Source organism: Oratosquilla oratoria, chromosome 19 (assembly GCF_046742065.1).
Source record: "Oratosquilla oratoria isolate Oo_2021 chromosome 19, ASM4674206v1, whole genome shotgun sequence".
Taxonomy (NCBI): domain Eukaryota; kingdom Metazoa; phylum Arthropoda; class Malacostraca; order Stomatopoda; family Squillidae; genus Oratosquilla; species Oratosquilla oratoria.
The window spans coordinates 26,543,001-26,563,872 of NC_134795.1; the positions used below are offsets into that span (position 1 = coordinate 26,543,001).

General features: G+C 41.6%; 1 protein-coding gene across 6 annotated transcripts in view; it reads left to right on the forward strand.

Moving 5' to 3' along the window:
* LOC143035818 (uncharacterized) overlaps positions 1-20,872 on the forward strand; it is a 109,387-nt gene that overhangs the window by 69,956 nt on the left and 18,559 nt on the right. For 4 of the 6 annotated variants that reach the window (XM_076202827.1, XM_076202828.1, XM_076202830.1 and 1 more), the window contains exons 10-11: positions 673-782; positions 8,064-8,226. In XM_076202827.1, coding sequence (XP_076058942.1) covers positions 673-782; positions 8,064-8,226 — 273 coding nt within the window. Of the gene's footprint in view, positions 1-672; positions 783-8,063; positions 8,227-9,205; positions 9,279-19,800; positions 19,821-20,872 lie in introns of those variants that run through there. The other 2 variants (XM_076202829.1, XM_076202831.1) reach the window with 2 other exon arrangements.

Below are 20,872 nucleotides of genomic sequence, written 5' to 3' on the forward strand. Positions count from 1 at the left end.
CTTCGGGCTGCGTCAAAACTCACTCACACACACACTACCCCACCCCCCACCCCCCCGCCCATTCCTCCTCATGCAGTCACAACATCATCCATATACAACCATTCTCCACTCACCTCTGTCTTCCGTCCTCTCCCTTCCTTCCTCAACAGACATTCCCCTCTTCCCCAAAGCCCCCTTCACCCCATCCATCCACCTCATCCTATGACGTCCCCTCATGTTCACTCCCTCCACATCTGCCTTCCATACCTCTTTTACTAGTCTTTCTTCACTCATTCTTTCCATGTGTCCAAACCATCCTAATATTCTTTCATCAACCCTCTCTCCCAAATCCTTTTTCACCCCTGTTCTCCTCCTCACCTCCTCATTTCTCACTCTATCTAGCCTAGTAACCCCCACCATACTTCTCAGCTGCTTCTGACCCAGGGCGGTGGGCAGGGTGCAGGGATGACCCGTCATCCAGGAGGTGCTCAGATGAGAGGAAGGGTGGGAGGGGTGTGGAGTGTATTTGGGGATGAAATGGGTGGGAGTGTTTTTATGCCTTTCCCTTTTTGGCTACCTCCCTTGGAAGGGGGAAAAAGCCTTGGTATATGTATGTATGTATGTATGTACTATTATGACAGAGAACTATGATCTTGGTAATATAAATTGTAAGTTATTTTGTTTGCTTTACAGAACCTAAAGATGGTGCTGATGTACTGAAGATAAATTACATCAGAACTTACACCAGAGAAGAAGACCTTTGCATTCTTGATTTCATTAGGAGGACAAACCGCTACCACGGGGTAATATCAGATGTACCATATTACTTTACTGTATTAATACTTTCACTTTTAGGGAGTTGCAGTAAAAGTTAATTGTATAGCCTGTTGGCAGTCAGAATAAAAAGAAAATTGCTACTCAGCTGGGAAGGGATTATTTAGCTTCTTAATTTTTACTTTACTTTGAAAATTTGATCCTTTCCTAATCCCACACTGTTCTTCCCCAATTACTCCCATAGATCCCCTCCTAATTCTCCAGTTAAAACCTTCCCACATGCATTTCCAATTACTTTTGAAGGACTAATCCCCTTTTCCTCCACACATTAGGCAACCTCACCAGCCAATCCACTATAACTATTTCTCCTGTCATCAGACTTTCCATGTGACATCCATCTAACCCATCTTTCATTACATTTGATGCTCTTTGTATTTTGTCTTTTCTATAACCCTATAATTTTCTTCTCCCATCACAATTTTTCTATCATTTCTCACTGCCACAATCAATGCCTCCTGAACCATATTCAACAAATCTCTGAAATACTCTACTCATGTTCCTGTTCCCCATACCACCTTCACTTTTGTTAATATCAGTCACGCTACCCCCCTATATTTTTTCCTCTCAACCTAATTCATCTTCATTCTTATCACTTCCTTCTAAAGCATATTTTTATTTTTTCAAAATTCTCAATCAAACTCCTACCCCACCTTGTGTTTTGCTTCTTATTTTTTCTTGATGTACTGCTCATATGCTTTCCTAGTCCAACCATGTAACCAATCTGTACAAGCTCACTTCTTTTCTTCCACCACTGCCTTCACTTCTTTATCTCACTATTTTCTGCCTCTCCTGTTCCTTTCCATCCTCTTCATCCCATATACCATCATTATACACTTTTTCACTTCCTCATTGAAACATATTCTTGTTTTACTCCTGTTTACCTCCTATTTTACAACTTGGATATGGATGGATTGAACCTGAGTGGAAGACTACCGAGCAGGGAAGGGAGAGGGCAAGATAGATGTGAGAGGAAGGGTAATGGGTAGGGGACTGGAGATGGTTCAAGAAAATGTAGAAAAGTGGGAGGCAAACAAATAGTTGCTTGCTAATGAGACTGCATTTGTGGAAGGGTCAAAGAGAGAATTAGGGCAGGAAGTGATGGAGTTTGGGAAGGCATGCAATAAGAGAAAGTTGAAAAAAGTAAAGTTGGTAGAGTTGGATGGCAGAGTTCTAAGTTTTAAAGGAGAAAGGCTGGAGGAAGTGGATAGTTTTAGTTATTTGGGGTCACATGTGGCAGGAAAGGGAGTGGAGGTGGAGGTAAATTATAGATTGAGAGAAGCAAGTAAATGCCTTGGGGGATTAAAAAGTGTTATGAGAAATAGGCATCTGGGAATGGATGCAAAGAGGATATTATATGAAGGGGTAATTGTGCTGACAGCACTGAATGGGTCAGAGACTTGGAATTTAACCCCTAGAATATGATGATGCCTATGCAGGCAAGATGAGGTGTATTTACCTAGTTGTACCTAGTTGTATTTTACAGGATGAGAGCTATGCTCGTAGTGACCCGTTTTCGTATCTCTCTGCATCCAGTTTATTCTTAAAATCGTATATAGTTTTGGCACTCACTGTTTCTCCATTTAGTTTGTTCCAGACATCAATCACTCTATGTGGGAAGCTATTCTTTTTCAGGTCTCTTCTGTAACTGTCTTTCTTTAGCTTCTTTTCGTGTCCTCTTGTTTCTCTTCTGTCCCATTTTAATAAGTCGTCTCTTGAGAATTGCCATCCCCTTTCATAATTCTGTAAATGGTCAACAAATCACCTCTTTCTCTTCTCTGTTCCAGTATTGATAGATGTAATTTCTCTAATCTTTGTTTGTATGTAAGATTTGATAGTGTAGGTGCCATTTTTGTCGCTGCTCTTTTGACTCTTTCTAATTTTTTTATGTTCTTTTTTGTGCTAGGTGCCCATAGTGTTGCAGCATACTCCAGTTTAGGTCTTATTAGTGTAACCACTATTTTCTTTACCATTTCTTCATCCATGTAGTCAAAGGCCACTTTCATTGATCTTAAGTTAAAAGTCTCTCCAAATAGTTTATTGACATGTTTATCAGGTGTCAAGTCACTTGATCACTCCCAGGTTCCTTTCTGAATCGACTTTTTTGACTTCCTTGTTTCCAATTTTATATTGACCCAGTATTCTATTTTTGCTTTTTCCAAATTCCATTATGCTACATTTCTTAGTGTTGAAGTTCATCTCACATCTCTGACTCCATTCCTATATTTTGTCTAGGTCTTCTTGTAGCGATTTGCAATCTTCTTCTGTTCTTACTCTCTTGAGTAATTTGGCATCGTCAGCAAAGAAGTTCATGTAACAATTTACTCCCTCATCCATATCATTTATATATATGGCAAACATTAAAGGAGCCAATACAGAGCCTTGGGGGATGCCACTTTTCACATCTTCCCAGTTTGAATTTTTGTCTCTAAGTACCACTCTCATTTTCCTCTGAATTAAGAAATCCTTCATCCATTCCAGTAGCTTACCTTGTATTCCTCCTATTATTTCAATTTTTTTTATTAATTTTTTGGTGGTGCTTTGTCAAAAGCCTTCTCCAAGTCCAAGAAGGTGCAGTCTCCCCATCCATCTCTGCTATTATCTCAATTAATCTTGAGGTACAGTGATGATGGACTGGCTGGTGAGGTTATTTAATGTTTGCTGGAGAGAGGGTAGAGTGCCAGAGGACTGGAGGAGTGCCTGAATAGTTCCACTTTACAAGGGAAAAGGGGACAAGTGTGAATGTAGTAGTTTCAGAGGGATTAGCTTGTTAAGTGTAGTTGGGAAGGCTTATGGGAGGATCTTGATTGAGAGGATTAGGAGAGGAACAGAGGGAGTAATTGGTGAGGAACAGTGTGGATTTAGGACGGATAGAGGTTGTGTAGATCAGATTTTTGTGTTAAGACAGATATGTGAGAAAGCTATAGGAAAGGGGAAGGATGTTTTTTGGGCTTTTATGGATCTGGAAAAGGCTTACGACAGGGTAGACAGAAAGGCACTGTGGGAAGTTTTGCGGATATATGGGATAGGAGGAAAGGTCCTAGGAGCTGTCAAGAGTTTTTATGAGAGTAGTAGAGCTTGTGTCAGGATTGGAAATGGAGAGAGTGAGTGGTTCAAGGTAAAGGTGGGACTTCGTCAAAGATGCGTTGTGTCACCTTGGCTGTTCAACTTATACATGGATGGGGTAGTGCGAGAGGTAAATGCAAGGGTAGTGGGTCAGGGATTGGAGATGGTTAAAGAAAATGGAGAAAAGTGGGAGGTGAGCCAGCTGTTGTTTGCGGACGACACTGCGCTTGTGGCAGGATTGGAGGAGGGATTGAGGAAGTTGGTGACAGAGTTTGGGAGAGTGTGTGATAGAAGAAAGCTGAAGATAAATGTGGGTAGGATTAAGGTGATGAGATGTACAAGGGGTGAAAGTGGCAGTAGACTGGAAGTGAACATTAAGGGAGAGCGTCTGGAGGAAGTGGATAGTTTTAGATACTCGAGTGCAAATGTGGCAGGAAAAGGTGGAGGTAGAATGTAGATTGAGAGAAGTGAGTAAATGCCTTGGTGGATTAAAGAGTGTAATGAGGAATAGACATTTGGGAATGGATGCTAAGAGGAGACTGTATGAAGGAGTGATTGTGCCAACAGCACTGTATGAGGCCGAAACATGGAACATAAGAGAGGAAGAGAGAAGGAGTTTGAATGTGTTTGAGATGAGGTGTCTGAGAAGTATGATGGGGGATACTAGGCTAGATAGAGTGAGAAATGAGGAGGTGAGGAGGAGAACAGGGGTGGAAAGGGAGTTGGGAGATAGGGTTGATGAAAGAGTATTATGATCGGTTGGACACATGGAAAGAATGAGTGAAGAAAGACTAGTAAAAGAGGTATGGAAGGCAGATGTGGAGGGAGTGAACATGAGGGGATGTCCTAGGATGAGATGGATGGATGGGGTGAAGGGGGCTTTGGGGAAGAGGGGAATGTCTGTTGAGGAAGGACGGGAGAGGACAGAAGACGGGTGAATGGAGAATGGTTGTATATGGATGATGTTGTGATGCATGAGGTGGAATGGGTGGGGGGATGGGGGGTGAGGTAGTATGTGTGAGCAAAATTTGACGCAGCCCAAAGGGATTTCTCCCCGTCTTCTCCTTTTATGCATGGGGGGACGGAGAGGGGGTCGCCGATTTAATGAAGCGGCCTTGCTGTGGATGTGCTGTCTTGCGACACTGCTTCTGACCCAGGGCAGTGGACAAGGTGCAGGGATGACCCGTCATCCAGGAGGTGCAAAGATAAGAGAGAGGGTGGAGGGGTGTGGAGTGTATTCAGGGATGGAATGTGTGGGAATGATTTTATGCCTTTTTCTTTTTGGCTACCTCCTTTGTAAGGGGGAAAAAGCCTTGGTATATGTATGTATGTATAGGTATATTAAGTTTGTGACACACGGTTTTCGACTTCTAAAGCCAAATTGTTTAGGGTTTGCTATTTTATTTTCTTCCAAGTGTTTGGTCCATTTCTTTCTGAAGACTTTTTCGCATATTTTTGCTACTGTGTAAGAGAAACGGTCTGAAGTTTGTAGGATTTTCTTTGTTTCCTCCTTTATATATTGGTACCCCATCTGGGGAATTGGCTGCATGTTATTGTGGCAAAGTAGCATGCAGTTGATACTTTAGGGTCTATATGGGGCACCCCTACGGACCAGAGCCACACATCATTTTGTCTGTTATTGGAAAACTCTGTTCATAGAGAACTGATGACACTTTTATACTACGACTGTCCCTCCATTATGCTGTCCCCCAACCCTTTGTTACTGTCCTGTACCATTTCTCTGAATATTTCCTGGTTTCACCTAACCTGTGGTGTGGGAAAAGAATGCTACCACCAAGTCTTCCCATTTGAGTCGTAAAAGGCAACAAAAAAAATGGGACGGGGGATGGGATTAGGAGTCCTGCTACCTGTAGCCGGAAAGGGGACATTTGTAAAAAAAGTAAGGCATAAGAGGGTCTGGGAGTTTTCCAACCAGTACCCTAAGGTTTGGGTCTTATAATGTGTGTGGATGTGGTACAGATGAGAGTAAAAGGGAAGAGATAGGCAGTATGTTTTGTGATAAGAAAGATGGATGTGCTGGCTTTGAGTGAAACTAACATGAAAGGGAGGGGCAAGTGTGAGTTTGGGAGTGTAGTTGGGAGGTTCTCGTGAGTGAAGAAGGGACGAGGGAGAGAAGGGGTGTCTATCCTAGTAAGTGAAGAGTTAGGTAAGCATGTAGTGGAGTGGAAGGAGGTTTCTTTGAGGTTGATGTGGATGAAGGTGAAGCTGGGAAGGGAGATGTATTTACCTAGTTGTATTTTGCGGGAAGGGGAGCTACGCTTGTGGTGTCCCGCCTTTGTATCTCGCAGTGTCTAGTTTGCTCTTAAATTCATGAATGGTTTTTGCGCACACTATTTTTTTGTCCACTTTGTTCCAAGTGTCCACCATGCTATGTGGAAAACTGTTTTTCTTCAGATCTCTTCTGTAGCTATGTTTTTTTATTTTCTTTCCATGTTCTCTTGTGTTTCTCTTGTCCCAGTTTAACAAGTCCTCTCTATTGAGTATTTCTGTGCCCTTCATGATTCTATAGATGGTCAGTAGGTCACCTCTCTCTCTTCTGTGCTCCAGTTTAGCCAATCTCTCCTCATATGACAAGTTTGCAAGTGCAGGTGCCATTTTTGTGGCTGCTCTCTGGATTCTTTCTATTTTCTTTATATTCTTTTTGGTACTGGCGACCACACTTTTGCCGCATATTCTAGTCTAGGCTTTATCAGTGTGACCAATATTTTTTTAATAATTTCTTCATCCAAATATGTTTCTTTGCGGATGATGTAAAATTGTTGAAAAAAGTGAACATTGAAGAAGATTGTGAGTCGCTACAAAATGATCTCAATAAAGTATGGGAATGGAGTAGGAAGTGGGAGATCGAATTCAATATTAAGAATGTAGTATAATGGAATTTGGAAGAAGCAAAAAAAAAAAGAATAGTGGGGTCATATAAATTGGGAGAAGAAGAAATAAAAAAAAGTAGAAAATGAGAATGACCTAGGAGTTATTATTATGAATAATATGTCCCCTGATAAACATATAAAAAAAAAAAAATTGGAGAAACTTATAATAATAACAATCAAAGTGGCATTTACATACCTGGATGAAGAAATGGTGAAGAAAATACTAGTCTCTTTGATAAGACCAAGATTGGAGTATGCAGCAACGACATGGTCACCAAGTACAAAAAAATGTATAACAAAACTTGAAAGAATACAAAGAGCAATTACAAAATTGGCACCAACACTCTCAGAACTATCATATGAAGAGAGACTAGCAAAACTTGAGCTACAGACATTAGAGCAAAGAAGAGAGAGAGGAGACTTGATAACTATTTATAGAATCATGAAAAGCATAGAAACAATTGATAGAGAGGATCTAATAAAATGGGATAGTAAAAATACAAGAGGACACGGAAAGAAAATCAAGAAAGAGTTATAGAAGAGACCTGAAAAAGAACAGCTTTCCCCACAGAGTAATAGACATTTGGAACAAGTTAGATGAGAAAGTGGTGTGTGCAAAAACAATACACAAATTTAAAAATAGTCTAGATAAAATGAGATATGAAGACGGGACACCATGAGTATAGCTCCCCTTCCCATAAAATACAACTAGGTAAATACACTTAGACTTCATCTCTTTCTTATGTTCAATGTTTCTGCCCCATACAGTGTTGTCAGTACAATCACCCCTGCATACAGTCTCCCAACATCCATTCCCAAGTGTCTGTTTCTTATTACACTTTTTAATCCTCCCAAGGCATTTACTTGCTTACTTTACCTTTCCCTCCCTATCCTCCTTCATATTTAGCAACTCCCTAAAATGCTCTGCCCCTTACTGCCATCTCATTCATTATTATCTCTCCATCTGTACCTTTAACCTTTTCTTCTCTACTTGATTCACGTCCCCTTCCTCTCTTGATTTCCTTCCAAAACATCTTTTTATAACTTTTAGAATTTTCTGTCATACTCTTCCCCCATTTCACATCTACTCTCCTTTTTGCCTCCTTTATCTTATGTTTTACTTCTCTTTTCTTTGTACATCTCATTTGATTCTCTTGTCCTATTTTGCAACCAGTCTATAAATGCTTGTTTCTTCTCTTCTACAATCTTCAGTAATAAACTATAGAATTTTGGGGAATTTTCTTTAGACTGATGAACAATTTCCATTTCTCTTAAAATGTTCATTTATATGTTTAGGTTGCAGGTAAAGTCCTGTGGGAATTGATGTCCAGTACAGATCCAGTATTGCGGGGCCGTACCTGGCAAAGCCTTAAAGAAAGATTTCGTAAAATCATTGTAAAGAATCTTGAAAGGTATGAAATCCCAGAAAAGGAGAAGAAGTTGTTTGAGGAACCATTTAGTAAGTATGAGTTATTTTTTTCTTTTCTTTTTGTACTTTAAGAATGTTAATAATTTATTTTTCATTTATATACATATTGATTGTTTTCCCATTATAATGGGGAGACATTGTAAACATTATTGTTATAAATGGAATTGGAGAGGGGAGGTTGCTGATTAAGTGAAGCAGCCTTGCTGTGGATGTGCTGTGTCTTGCTGCATTGCTTCTGACCCAGGCAGTGGCCAAGAGACAAGGATGACGATCCACAAGGAGCTAAGATGAGAGGGAAACAAGGGTGGTGGATGGGAGTGAAATGGGTGGGAGTGGGTGCGTGCCTTTGACTTGACTACCTCTCATATAAAGGGGAAGAAGCCCTTAGTATATAGATGGATAATGGTAGTATTGTGTGCATGTGCTTAACCTCTTCAGTACGGGCCAAAATCTTGCGGGCAGCATTAGCTGTGAGACGTACAATGTGTCGTAATAATACTCGCATCATAAAATATAGTCACCGCGTATATTGATCATTCTCTCTTTCACCCGTGAATTTTGATAACCATAGAAAATGTGATGAAGACAGTTTAGAGAGTATGTCATTACGCTGGGGCAACTACAATAAATATAATCAAGACGCCGATATGGCAGCCTCGCGTATCCACTTGCTCCTCATGCCGCCTACGTATGCGGCACTGTATGGAAGGGGTTAAAGTAGTCACTATGACATTGGAACAATGGTGACTTATTGGTTCACACATACTTTGCAAACATTGACAAAATTTTGCACAGAAATAGATTTCAGTGCACATCTCAGTAAAAAATTAAAAGAAATGTTGCCCACAACTTTTCAATCAATATAACAGGATCTTTTGCCATCCTCACCACCAGTACTCAAATCAGAAACCAAAGTGAACAAAACAGAGTACACTTAAGAAGACTGTTGCAGCCACCACACACGTCAATGTAGATTAAGTATCAATGCCAGTTATAAACTTCTTCACAGACTGCACAGCAATGGCAGCATGCAGACATGAACACAGTGTATCTGGAGTGAAGGACCTTAGATGAGAACCCAAGTGAGGTGATCTTTTTCCTCTGCAACTCTGGTGTCATAATCTTGAGAACCACATATGAATGTGCTTCCACAGCATTTTTCCATCAATCTGGAAAACAAACATAAACACCTTACAAACTATACAGGTCTGTATAATTTGTGAGGAGTTTATGATTGTTTTTCCAGTTGTTGTTGTTTTCCCCTAGACTGTTAGGCCAAACAGTCCCATCTCCCTGGGAAATGCCACTGCTGGAATGAGGTTTTCCCACAAGTCGCTTATAGAGTGTATGTTGTGTTGTTGGCATGCATGGTTGTGTACAATGCAGTCTTCCGTAATGTGTTGTACATACATACATGCTTATACCAAAGGCTTTTCCCCCCTTACACGGGGTGGGTAACCAAAAAGAAAAAGGCATAGGAATCACTCCCACCCATTTCATTTCCCATATATTCCACTCCCCTCCACCCTCCTATCTTGGCACCTCACCCCATACAACACATTACTAAGAAAGTAATGTGTTGTATGGGGTGAAATATTACATCCAGGATAATTATCTGTGGTACTGTCATCCAGCCTCTTCTGGTAACTTAGAAGCACTGGATGGTGGCTGCATCACAGCCTGGCCAGATGGACTCTGTCCTCTTGGGGGAGAGAGGATTCAGAGGGATGGATATCAGGGGGTCTGGCATGCAGTCGTTCAGTTTATTGGTGGAGTAATGCACAATATTATTGTGGATATGCTTCTGGAGGCATTGTTCTTGATTGTTGGGAACAATGCTGAGTGTGGTTCTCAAGTATTGTTTGTAGACTGTGATGAGTTTCCTTCTGCTCTCCAAAGACTGCTTGTTACTGATTTTAGTGTTTCTGATTTTCATTTTCACTGTCAAGTCTTTGATGTGTGGGCTGAAGGTCATGTATAAAAAATAAAGCCCAAGAATTTTTGTGTTTTTTCCCAATGTCCATTAAATTTTACTAATGGAAGTATTCATGGTAGCCTTGAACAATTAATGCTACTGATGATTCATTAGGGAATGCCTCCTTTTTATTATTCTTAAGCCATTTGAGTTTTGTTTGGAGTATTGGCTGCATGATAATGTGGGGTTAAAAGCTGCTTAGTAACATGCAGCTGATACTTTAGGGTCTATATGGGGCACCCCTATGGACCAGAGCCACACATCATTTTGTCTGTGAAAGAGGAAATCTCTATTCATAGAGAAATGACGATACTTTATTATACTGTAACTGTTATGCTGATCCCCCCCCCATTCATAATACTGTCCTCTACTATTTCTCTGAATGTTTATTTCCTTGTGATTAGGATGAAGAATACTGCCACAGAGTGTTCTCATTTGAGTCATAAAAGGCAACAAAAATAGGAAGGGAATGGCTAGGCATCCTACTGTCTGTAGCCACAAAGGGGACATTTCTAAAAAATGCAAAGGCATAAAAGAGTCTGGGAGTTTTCCAACCACAACCCTAAGGTTTGGATCTTTTAATGTGCATGGATGTAGTACAGATGAGAGTAAATTCGAAGAGATAGGCAGTATATATGTGAGAAAAAAGATGGATGTGTTGACATTGAGTGAAACTAAGTTGAAAGGGAAGGGCAAGATTGAGTTGGGGAATGTAGTTGGGAGGGTGTCAGGAGGGAAGAGAGGATGAGGGAGAGAGGGGATGGTTATACTAGTAAGTGAAGAGATAGGTAAATGTGTGGTAGATTAGAAGGTTTCTTCAAGGTGAATAAGGATGATGGTGAAACTGGGAAGGGAGATGTGGGTTTTTGTAAGTGCACATGGGACTGGTAGTGAGAAAAGTGTAGAGGAAAGGGAGGCTTTTTACATACATACATATACCAAAGGCCTTTTCCCCCTTACAAGGGAGGTAGCAAAAAACAAAGGCATAAAAACCATTCCCACATTCCCACCCATTCCATCCCTAATACACTCCACTCCCCTCCACCCTCTACCCTCCCTTTTATCTTGGCACCTCCTGGATGATGGGTCATCCCTGCATCTTATCCACTGCCCTGGGTCAGAAGCAGTGTCACAAGACACAGCACATCCATAGCAAGGCCGCTTCATTAAATTGGCGACCCCCCCTCTCCGTCCCCTCATGCAGAAAGGGAGAAGACAGGGAGAAATTCCTTCGAACTGCATCAAAATTTTTCTTACACATTCTAACTCACCCCCCATCCCCCACCCATTCCACCTCATGCATCACAACATCATCCATATACAACCATTCTCCATTCACCCCTGTCTTCTGTCCTCTCCCGTCCTTCCTCAACAGACATTCCCCTCTTCCCCAAAGCCCCTTTCACCCCATCCATTCATCTCATTCTAGGTCGCCCTCATGTTCACTCCCTCCACATCTGCCTTCCATACCTCTTTTACTAGTCTTTCTTCACTCATTTTTTCCATGTGTCCAAACCATCCTAATACTCTTTCATCCACCCTATCTCCCAACTCCCTTACCACCCCTGTTCTCCTCCTCATCTCCTCATTTCTCACTCTGTCCAGCCTAGAAACCCCCATCATACTTCTCAGACACCTCATCTCAAACACATTCAAACTCCCTCTCTCTTCCTCTCTTATGTTCCATGTTTCTGCCCCATACAGTGCTGTTAGCACAGTCACTCCTTCATACAATCTCCTCTTAGCCTCCATTCCCAAATGTCTATTCCTCATTACACATTTTAATCCACCAAGGCATTTACTCACTTCTCTCAATCTACATTCTACCTCCACCTCCACTCCACCCTTTCCTGCCACATTCGCACCCAAGTATCTAAAACTGTCCACTTCCTCTAGTCGCTCTCCCTTAAAGCTCACTTCCAGTCTGCTGCCACTTTCACCCCTTGTACCATCACCTTACTTCTACCCACATTTATCTTCAACTTTCTTCTCACACACACTCCCAAACTCTGTCACCAACTTCCTCAATCCCTCCACCGATCCTGCTACAAGTGCAGTGTCGTCCACAAACAAGAGCTGGCTCACCTTCCACTTTTCTCCATTTTCTTTAAACATCTCCAATTCCTGACCCACCACTCTTGTATTTACCTCTTGCACCACCCCATCTGTCTGGGATATTGGATGCATGTTGCTATGGCAAAGTAGCATGCAGTTGATACTTTAGGGTCTATATGGGGCACCCCTATGGAACAGAGCCACACATCATTTTGTCTGTGATAGAGGAGGACTCTGCTCACAGAGAAATTGTGAAACTTTTATTATACTGCTACTGTCCCTCCGTTATGCTGGCCCCCCAACCCCTTATTGCTGTCCTGTACCATTTCTCTGAATTTCATATCCTTGTTTTGTTTACCCTGTGGTGGGGAGAAAAGAATGGTGCCACCATGTATTCCCACTTGGATCGTAAGAGGTTAAAAATGGGATGGGGATTGGGACTAGGCATCCTTCTCCCAGTAGCCCCACAGGGGACATTCCAAAAAAAGTAAAGGCATAAGAGGGTCTCGGAGTTTTCCAACCAGCACCCTAAGGTTTGGGTTTTTTAATGTACATGGATGTGGTACAGATGAGAGTAAAAGAGAAGAGATTGGTAGTATGTTTGTGAGAAGAGAGATGGATGTGTTGGCTTTGAGTGAAACTAAATTAAGAGGGAAGGAGTGTAGTTGGGAGATTCTCAGGAGTGAAGAGAGGGTGAGGGAGAGAAGGGGTGGCTATACTAGTAAGTGAAGAGATAGGTAAACATGTAGTGGAGTGGAAGGAGGTTTCTTCAAGGATAATGTGGATGAAGGTGAAACTGGGAAAGGAGATGTGGGTCTTTGTAAGTGCATATGGGCCTGGTAGTGAGAAGAGTGTAGAAGAAAGGGAGGCTTTTTGGATAGATTTAAATGAGTGCATAGAGGGATTAGGGAGGAACGTCAATGTAGTAGTATTAGGAGACCTTAATGCTAGGATAGGAAATGAACCAATTAACAGAGTGGTTGGGAAATGTGGAGTTCCAGGAAAGAATTGTAGTGGAGTGTTGATGGTGATGTGTTTAGAGAGTTGATGATAGCAAATACACTTAACCCTCGATTTAATGGACAAATGCATGCAGACCCATGTCCGTTATTTACAAAAGTCCATTATTTGAAAATCAGGTCCGTCCGTTACCAATACTGGATACCGGACATAAGTCCGTTATGTAGAAAATTGTCCGTTAGGTTTCGGCATGCACATATGTATTAGATATGTAATAAAAAGCTACAGTACATATGTATAATGATGTACATTACATATAAAGAAGAAATTGAACCATTTCTTCCCTTAAATTTAGTTGCTGCTATTTACATATATACAGTACAGGACACCTATCGGACAAATTTTCATTTTACGGACTTTGTCCAGTATTTGACTGTTACTACCGGACACCTATCAGACAAATTTTCATTTTACAGACCTCGTCCTGAATTTCACTGTTACTACCGGACACACTTTTTTGTCCACTAAATTGAAAGGCCGCAAATTCAAGGTCCACTAAATCGAGGGATGAGTGTACAGTGTTTCAGAAGAGAGTCAAGCATAAGTACACATGGGAGAAGGTGGTGGATGGAAGGGTGGTAGATAGAACATTAATGGACTATGTAGTGGTAGGTAGGAGTATAATAGGAAGAGTTAAGGATGTACATGTGCTAAGGGGAGAGAGTGGGGGAATATCGGATCATTTTTTGGTGGAAGGCGAGTTGAGAGTGGAGGATAGATGGAGAAAGAGGAAAAGGACTAAAGGTAGGGAGGTGCTTAGAGTGAACTCTTTAAATGAAAAGGAAAAGGAGAATGAGTACAAGAAGAAGCTGAGAGAGGAGTGGGAGGGAGTGAAGGATAGAGTAGAGCTAGGAGTGGAGGAGGAATGGGGATGGTTCAAGGAGGGAGTCACAGAGTGTGCAAAGATGGTGTGTGGAACAAGAAGGACAGGAGGAAATAGAAGGAAGGGTAGTGAATGGTGGGATGAGGAAACAAAGAAGGTTGTAGAAGAGAAGAAGCGAGCTTTCACAGATTGGTTACCAAATAGGACGAGGGAGTCATATGAGAGGTACAAAGAAAAGAGAAGAGAAGTAAAGCACAAGGTAAAGGAGGCAAAGAGGAGAGCAGATGTGAAATGGGGTAAGAGTATGATAGAAAATTTTGAAAGTAATAAAAAGATGTTTTGGAAAGAAATTAAGAGAGGAAGAGGAGGCGAATCAAGTAGAGAAGAAAAAGTAAAAGGTGCAGATGGAGAGATGATAATGGAAGAGAAAGTAAGGGGAAGATGGGTAGAGTATTTTAGGGAGCTACTAAATCTGAAGGAGGATAGGGAAGGATAGTTGCAGTGGGAAGTGTTAAGAAAATGAAAGTGATGAGTGAGGAAAATGGAGGAGAAATAAGGAAGGATGAAGTGAAGGCAGTTAAGATGATATGAGCAGGTAAGGTACCTGGTCTGGATGGATGCCATGCAGAATGTCTAAAAAAAAAAGGAGGTACAGTGATGGTGGACTGGCTGGTGAGGTTATTTAATGTTTACTGGAGAGAGGGTAGAGTGCTGGAGGAGTGCCTGTATAGTTCTTTTCCACAAGGGAAAAGGGGACAAGTGTGAATGTAATAGTTTCAGAGGGATTAGCTTAACCTTTTCACTCCGGGGCACATCGCATGTCTGGCAGCATTAGCTGCCCAACGTGCGATGTTGCGTCATAATAATCGCATTATAAAAAATAGTCAGTGCTCAATCGTTCGTTCTCTTTCACCCGTGTATTTTGATAACCATAGAAAATTGATGAAGCCAATTTAGAGAGTGGAAATTACGTAGGTACGACTACAATAAATATAATCAAGATGGCGACGTCGGCATCATCGAGTACCCACTTGCTCCTCATGCTGCCTACATAGGCGTCACCGTATGGAAGTGGTTAACTCTTTCCATACGGTGCCGCACACGTAGGCGTCATGGACTTAGATCTCAGTGGCAGCAGCCAATGCCAGCCGTACGACGTGTCGTAATAATACTCGCATCATAAAATATAGTCACCGCTTATATCGATCGTTCTCTCTTCACCCGTGAATTTTGATAACCATAGAAAATGCGATTACAAAAGAATTAGAAAGAATGTCATTATGGAGGGGCGACTACAATAAATATAATCAAGACGTCGATATGGCAGCCTCGCGAATACACTCGCTCCCCATGACGCCTACGTGTGCGGCACCGTATGGAAGTGGTTAAGTGTAGTTGGGAAGGCTTATGGGAGGATCTTGATTGAGAGGATTAGGAGAGGAACAGGGAGTAATTGATGAGGAATAGTGTGGATTTAAGACAGATAGAGGTTGCGTAGAACAGATTTTTGTGGTAAGACAGATGTGTGAAAAAGCTATAGGAAAAGGTAAAGATGTATTTTGGGCTTTTATGGATCTGGAAAAGGCTTATGACAGGGTAGACAGGATGGCACTGTGGGAGGTTTTGCAGATATACGGGATAGGAGGAAAGCTAGGAACTGTCAAGAATTTTTACGAGAGTAGTAGAGCATGTGTCAGGATTAGAAATGGAGAGAGTGAGTGGTTCGAGGTAAAGGTGGGACTTCGTCGGGAGGCTTTTTGGATAGATTTAAATGAGTGCACAGAGGGTTTAGGGAGAAATGTCAATGTAATGGTATTAGTTCTTAATCCTAGGGTAGGAAATGAACCAATAGACAGAAGTGTGGAGTTCCAGGAAAGAATCATAGTGGAGATGTGTCTAGAGAGTTGATGCTAAGAAATACAGTGTTTAGGAAGGAAGTCAAGCATAAGTACACATGGGAGAGGGTGGTGGAAGGGTAGTAGATGGGGCTTTAATGGACTACATGGTGATAACCAGGAGAAGAATAGTAAGATTTTTGGATGTACCTGTTTTAAGGGGAAAGAGTAGGGGAATACGAGTATCAGGTAATTTTTTGGTGGACAGTAAGTTGAAAATGGAGGATAGATGGAGAAAGAGGAAAAGGACAAAAGGTAGGGAGGTGCTTAGAGGAAACAACATAAATGAGAAAGAAAAGGAGCACAAAAAATTGAGAGAGGAGTGGGAGGGAGTGAAGGATAGAGTAGAACTAGGAATGGAGGAGGAATGGTGAAGTTCCATGGAGGGAGTCACAAGGTGTGCAAAATTGGTGTGTGGAACAAGGAGGATGGGAGGAAATAGAAGGAAGGGTATTGAGTGGAGGGATGAGAAAGCAAAGAAGGTTGTAGAAGAGAAGAAGCAAGCATTCACAGATTAGGTACAAAATAGGATGAGAGAATCATATGAGAGGTCCAAAGAAAAGAGAAAAGCATAAGATAGTGGGGGCAAAGAGGAGAGTAGATGTGAAATAGAATAGGAGTATGACAGAAAATTCAGAAAGTAATAAAAAGATATTTTGGAAGGAAATTAAGAGAGGAAGAGGAGGGGAATCAAATAGAGAAGAAAAGGTTAAAGGTGCAGATGGAGAGATGATAATGAAAGAGATGGCAGTAAGAGGAAGATTGGCATAGTATTTTAGGGAGTTGCTAAATTTGAAAGAGGATAGGGAGGGAAAGGTAGTTGCAGTTGGAAGTGCTAAGAAAATGAGAGTGATGAGTGAGGAAAATGGAGGAGAAATAAGAAAAAATGAGGTGAAGGTAGTTGTTAAGATGATGAGAGCAGGTAGGGCACCTGGGCTGGATGGGTGTCATGTGGAGTGTCTAAAAAAAAGGAGGTACAGTGATGGTGGGCTGGTGAAGTTTAATGTTTGTCTAAAAGAGGTTACAGTGCTGGAGGACTGCCTGTATAGAACCACTTTACAAGGGAAAAGGGGACAAATATGAGTGTAGTAGTTTGAGAGGGATCGGTTTGTTGAGTGTAGTTGTGAAGACTTATAGGAGAGTTTTGATTGAAAGAATTAGGAGAGGAAGAGAGGAATTAATTGGTGAGGAACAGTGTGGTTTTAGGACAGGTAGGGGTTGCATGGATCAGATTTATGTATTAAGGCAGATATGTGAGAATGCTTTAGGAAAAGGTAATGATGTTTTCTGGGCCTCTATGGATTTGGGAAAGGCATATGATAGGGTAGACAGGAAGGCACTGTGGGAGGTATTGCAGATATATGAGATAGGAGGAAAGCTTTTAAGAGCAATTAAGAGTTTTTACAACAGTAGTAGAGTGTGTGTCAGAAATGGAGAGAGTGAGTGGTTTGAGGTAAAGATGGGACTTTGCTAGGGATGTGTTATCTCACCATGACTGTTCAGTTTATATGTGGATGGGGTGCAAGAGGTAAATGCAAGGGTAATGGGCTGGGGATTACATACATCCATATACCAAAGGCTTTTTCCCCCTTACAAGGGAGGTAGCCAAAAAACAAAGGCATAAAATCCACTTCCACCCATTCCATCCCCACATACTCCACTCCCATTCACCCCCCTCCTTCCCTCTTACCTTGGCTCTTCATGGGTAACAAGTCATCCCTGCATCTCACCCACTACCCTGGGTCAGGATTAGTGTCATAAGACACAGCACATCCATAGCAAGGCTGGTTCATTTAATGAGTGACCCCTCCTCTCCATCCCCTCATGCAGCAAAAGAGAAAACAGGGAGAAATCCCTTCAGGCTAGGTCAAATTATTTTTCACACATACTCCCTCACCCCCCACCCACTCCCTTTCATGCATCACAGCATCATCCATACACAACAATTCTCCATTCACCCCTATCTTCTCTATTCTCTCATCCTTTCACAACAGACATTCCCCTCTTTCCCAGTGCCCTATATACCCCATCCATCCATCTCATCCATAGTTGTCCCCTCATGTTCACTCCTTCCATCGCTGCCTTCCACACCTCTTTTACTAGTCTTTCTTCACTCATTCTTTTCATGTGTCCAAACCATCCCAATACTATTTCATCAACACTATCTCCCAACTCCCTTTCCATCCCTGTTCTCCCCCTCATCTCCTCATTTCTCACTCTATCCTGCCTAGTAACCCCTATCATAGTACTCAGGCACCTCATCTCAAACACATTTGAACTTCTCCCCTTTTCCTCTCTTATGTTCTATGTTTCTGCCCCATACAGTGCTGTCAGCACAATCACTCCTTCATATTATCTCCTCATAGCATCCATTTCCAAATGTTTATTTCTCATTACACTTTTTATTCCCCCAAGGCATTTACTCACTTCTCTTAATCTACATTCTACCTCAACCTCCACTCCTGATGGCCAGGGGTGGTTGCTGCTGATTGGCCCCCAACTCTTGGGGTTGGGGGGTGGTCCCACGACGTAGACGTTGCAGCTCCAGCATTATCTGACAGACGTACGATGTGTCGTAATAATACTCACATCATAAAATATAGTCACCGCTTATATAACAATATACAAACAATGCATACGCTCAGTGATGAATTATGCGAGTCCTGCATGGGCTCCTAATCTCAGTGAGACACACCACAACACCCTTCAAATCATACAAAACAAAGCCCTAAAAACAATTACAGGCTGCACAAATACATCACCTACAGACCATTTACACCATGAAACAAAAGTCCTCAAAGTCAAGGACCACCTCGACATGAGAGGCACACAAACACTTGCTGCAGCCACCACAAACACATCACACCCGCTACACTACATAGCAGAACACCCACACACACCAAGAAACATTAAAACTACACCCAAAGATCTTTATTACGCACAGATACTCTCTTCTCTTCCTCCACAACCACAAAAACCAGCCTCCGGAAACATATTCATAATCATATCACTCACCGCTCCATTAACACACTGAAAGACAACACACTGCTGCATGCCAGACCCCCTGATATCCACCCTTCTGAATCCTCTCTCCCACGAAAGGACAGAGTCCACTTGGCCAGACTGCGATGCGGTCACCACCCAGCACTTCTAAGCTACCAGAAGAGGCTGGACGACCGTGTTGTGAACAGCTGCCCAGGATGTAACGCTTCACCCCATACCATACAACACATAATGGAAGACTGCATTATACACAATCATGCACGCAAACAACACAACATACACTCTATAAAGGATTTGTGGGAAAACCCAGTTTCGGCTGTGGCCTTCCTTGGGGAGACGGGACTGCTCGGACAGACAGTCTAGGGAACGACAACAACAACAACAACAACCTCCACTCCTCCCTTTCCCATCACATTCGCACCCAAGTATTAAAAACTATCCACCTCTTCCAGTCTCTCCTTTAATACTCACTTCCAGTCTCCTGCCACTTTCTCCCTTTGTACATCTCATCACCTTACTTTTACCTACAATCTTCAATTTCCTTCTTTCGCACATCTTCCCAAACTCTGTCACTAACTTCCTTAATCCCTCCCTACTACTCCATCTGTTAGCCAATCTCCTACTATAGCACTGAGATCCCCCAATACTACTACATTAACATTCTTCCCTTTCCTCTTTACTTTTTTCATTACCAGGACCCTATGCACTCACAAAAAGTCATCAAAAGTAGATGAACTAAACATCTGGAAGAGAACAATATACTAAATCCAAAACAATTCAGTTTTAGACAGGGAAGATTGTATGCCACAAATTTTAATTTGTTTCTATTCAAGGCTAGTAGATATAATGCAAGAAAGGGACGGATGGACAGACTGTGCTTTCCTGGACTTACAAAAGGTATTTGATAAAGTACCACACAAAAAACTATTAACCTCTTCTTTCCGGGCCAAAATCTCGCGGGCAGCATTATCTGACAGACGTACGATGTGTCGTAATAATACTCACATCATAAAATATAGTCACCGCTTATATCGATCGTTCTCTCTTTCACCCGTGAATTTTGATAACCATAGAAAATGTGATGAAGACAGTTTAGAGAGTATGTCATTATGCAGGGGCAACTACAATAAATATAATCAAGACGTCGATATGGCAGCCCCGCATATCCACTTGCTCCTCATGCCGCCCATGTATGCGGCACCGTATGGAAGTGGTTAAGAAAACTCAAAACAACAAGAGGTGTACACAGAAAATTACTGAAATGGATGGAAGATTTCTTGCATGGGAGAAAAATGAGAGTGGTGCTCAGAGATAAAAACTCTACCTGGGAAGAAATGATAAGTGGAGTCCCACAGGGTTCAGTATTGGCTCCTATAATGTTTGCTATATATGTAAATGACATGAATGAAGGTGTAGAATGTTACATGAACTTCTTTGTAGATGATGCAAAACTACTAAAGAAAATAAGTATGGAAAAAGACTGAATCACTACAGGAGACTTGAACAAAGTCTGGGAATGGAGTCAAAAGTGGGAAGTAAACTTAAATATTAAGAAATGTAGTATATTGGAATTTGGAAGAAGTAAAAAAATATTAGGATCATTTAAAATTGGTGCAAAGGAAGTAAAAAAAGTTCTGGAAAGGACCTAGGAGTAATTATCACCAAAGATATGTCCCCAGACAAGCATATAAACAAAATAGTTGGAGAAATCTACAATTTATTAAGATTAATAAAGGTGGTTTTTAATTACTTAGATGAGGTAATGGTAAAAGAAAAATACTAGTCACACTGATAAGACCAAGATTGGAGTATGCTGTGACATTATGGACACCCAGTACAAAAAAGAATATAAGGAAAATAGAATCCAAGAGCAATGACAAAGATGACCCCAACACTTTCAAAATT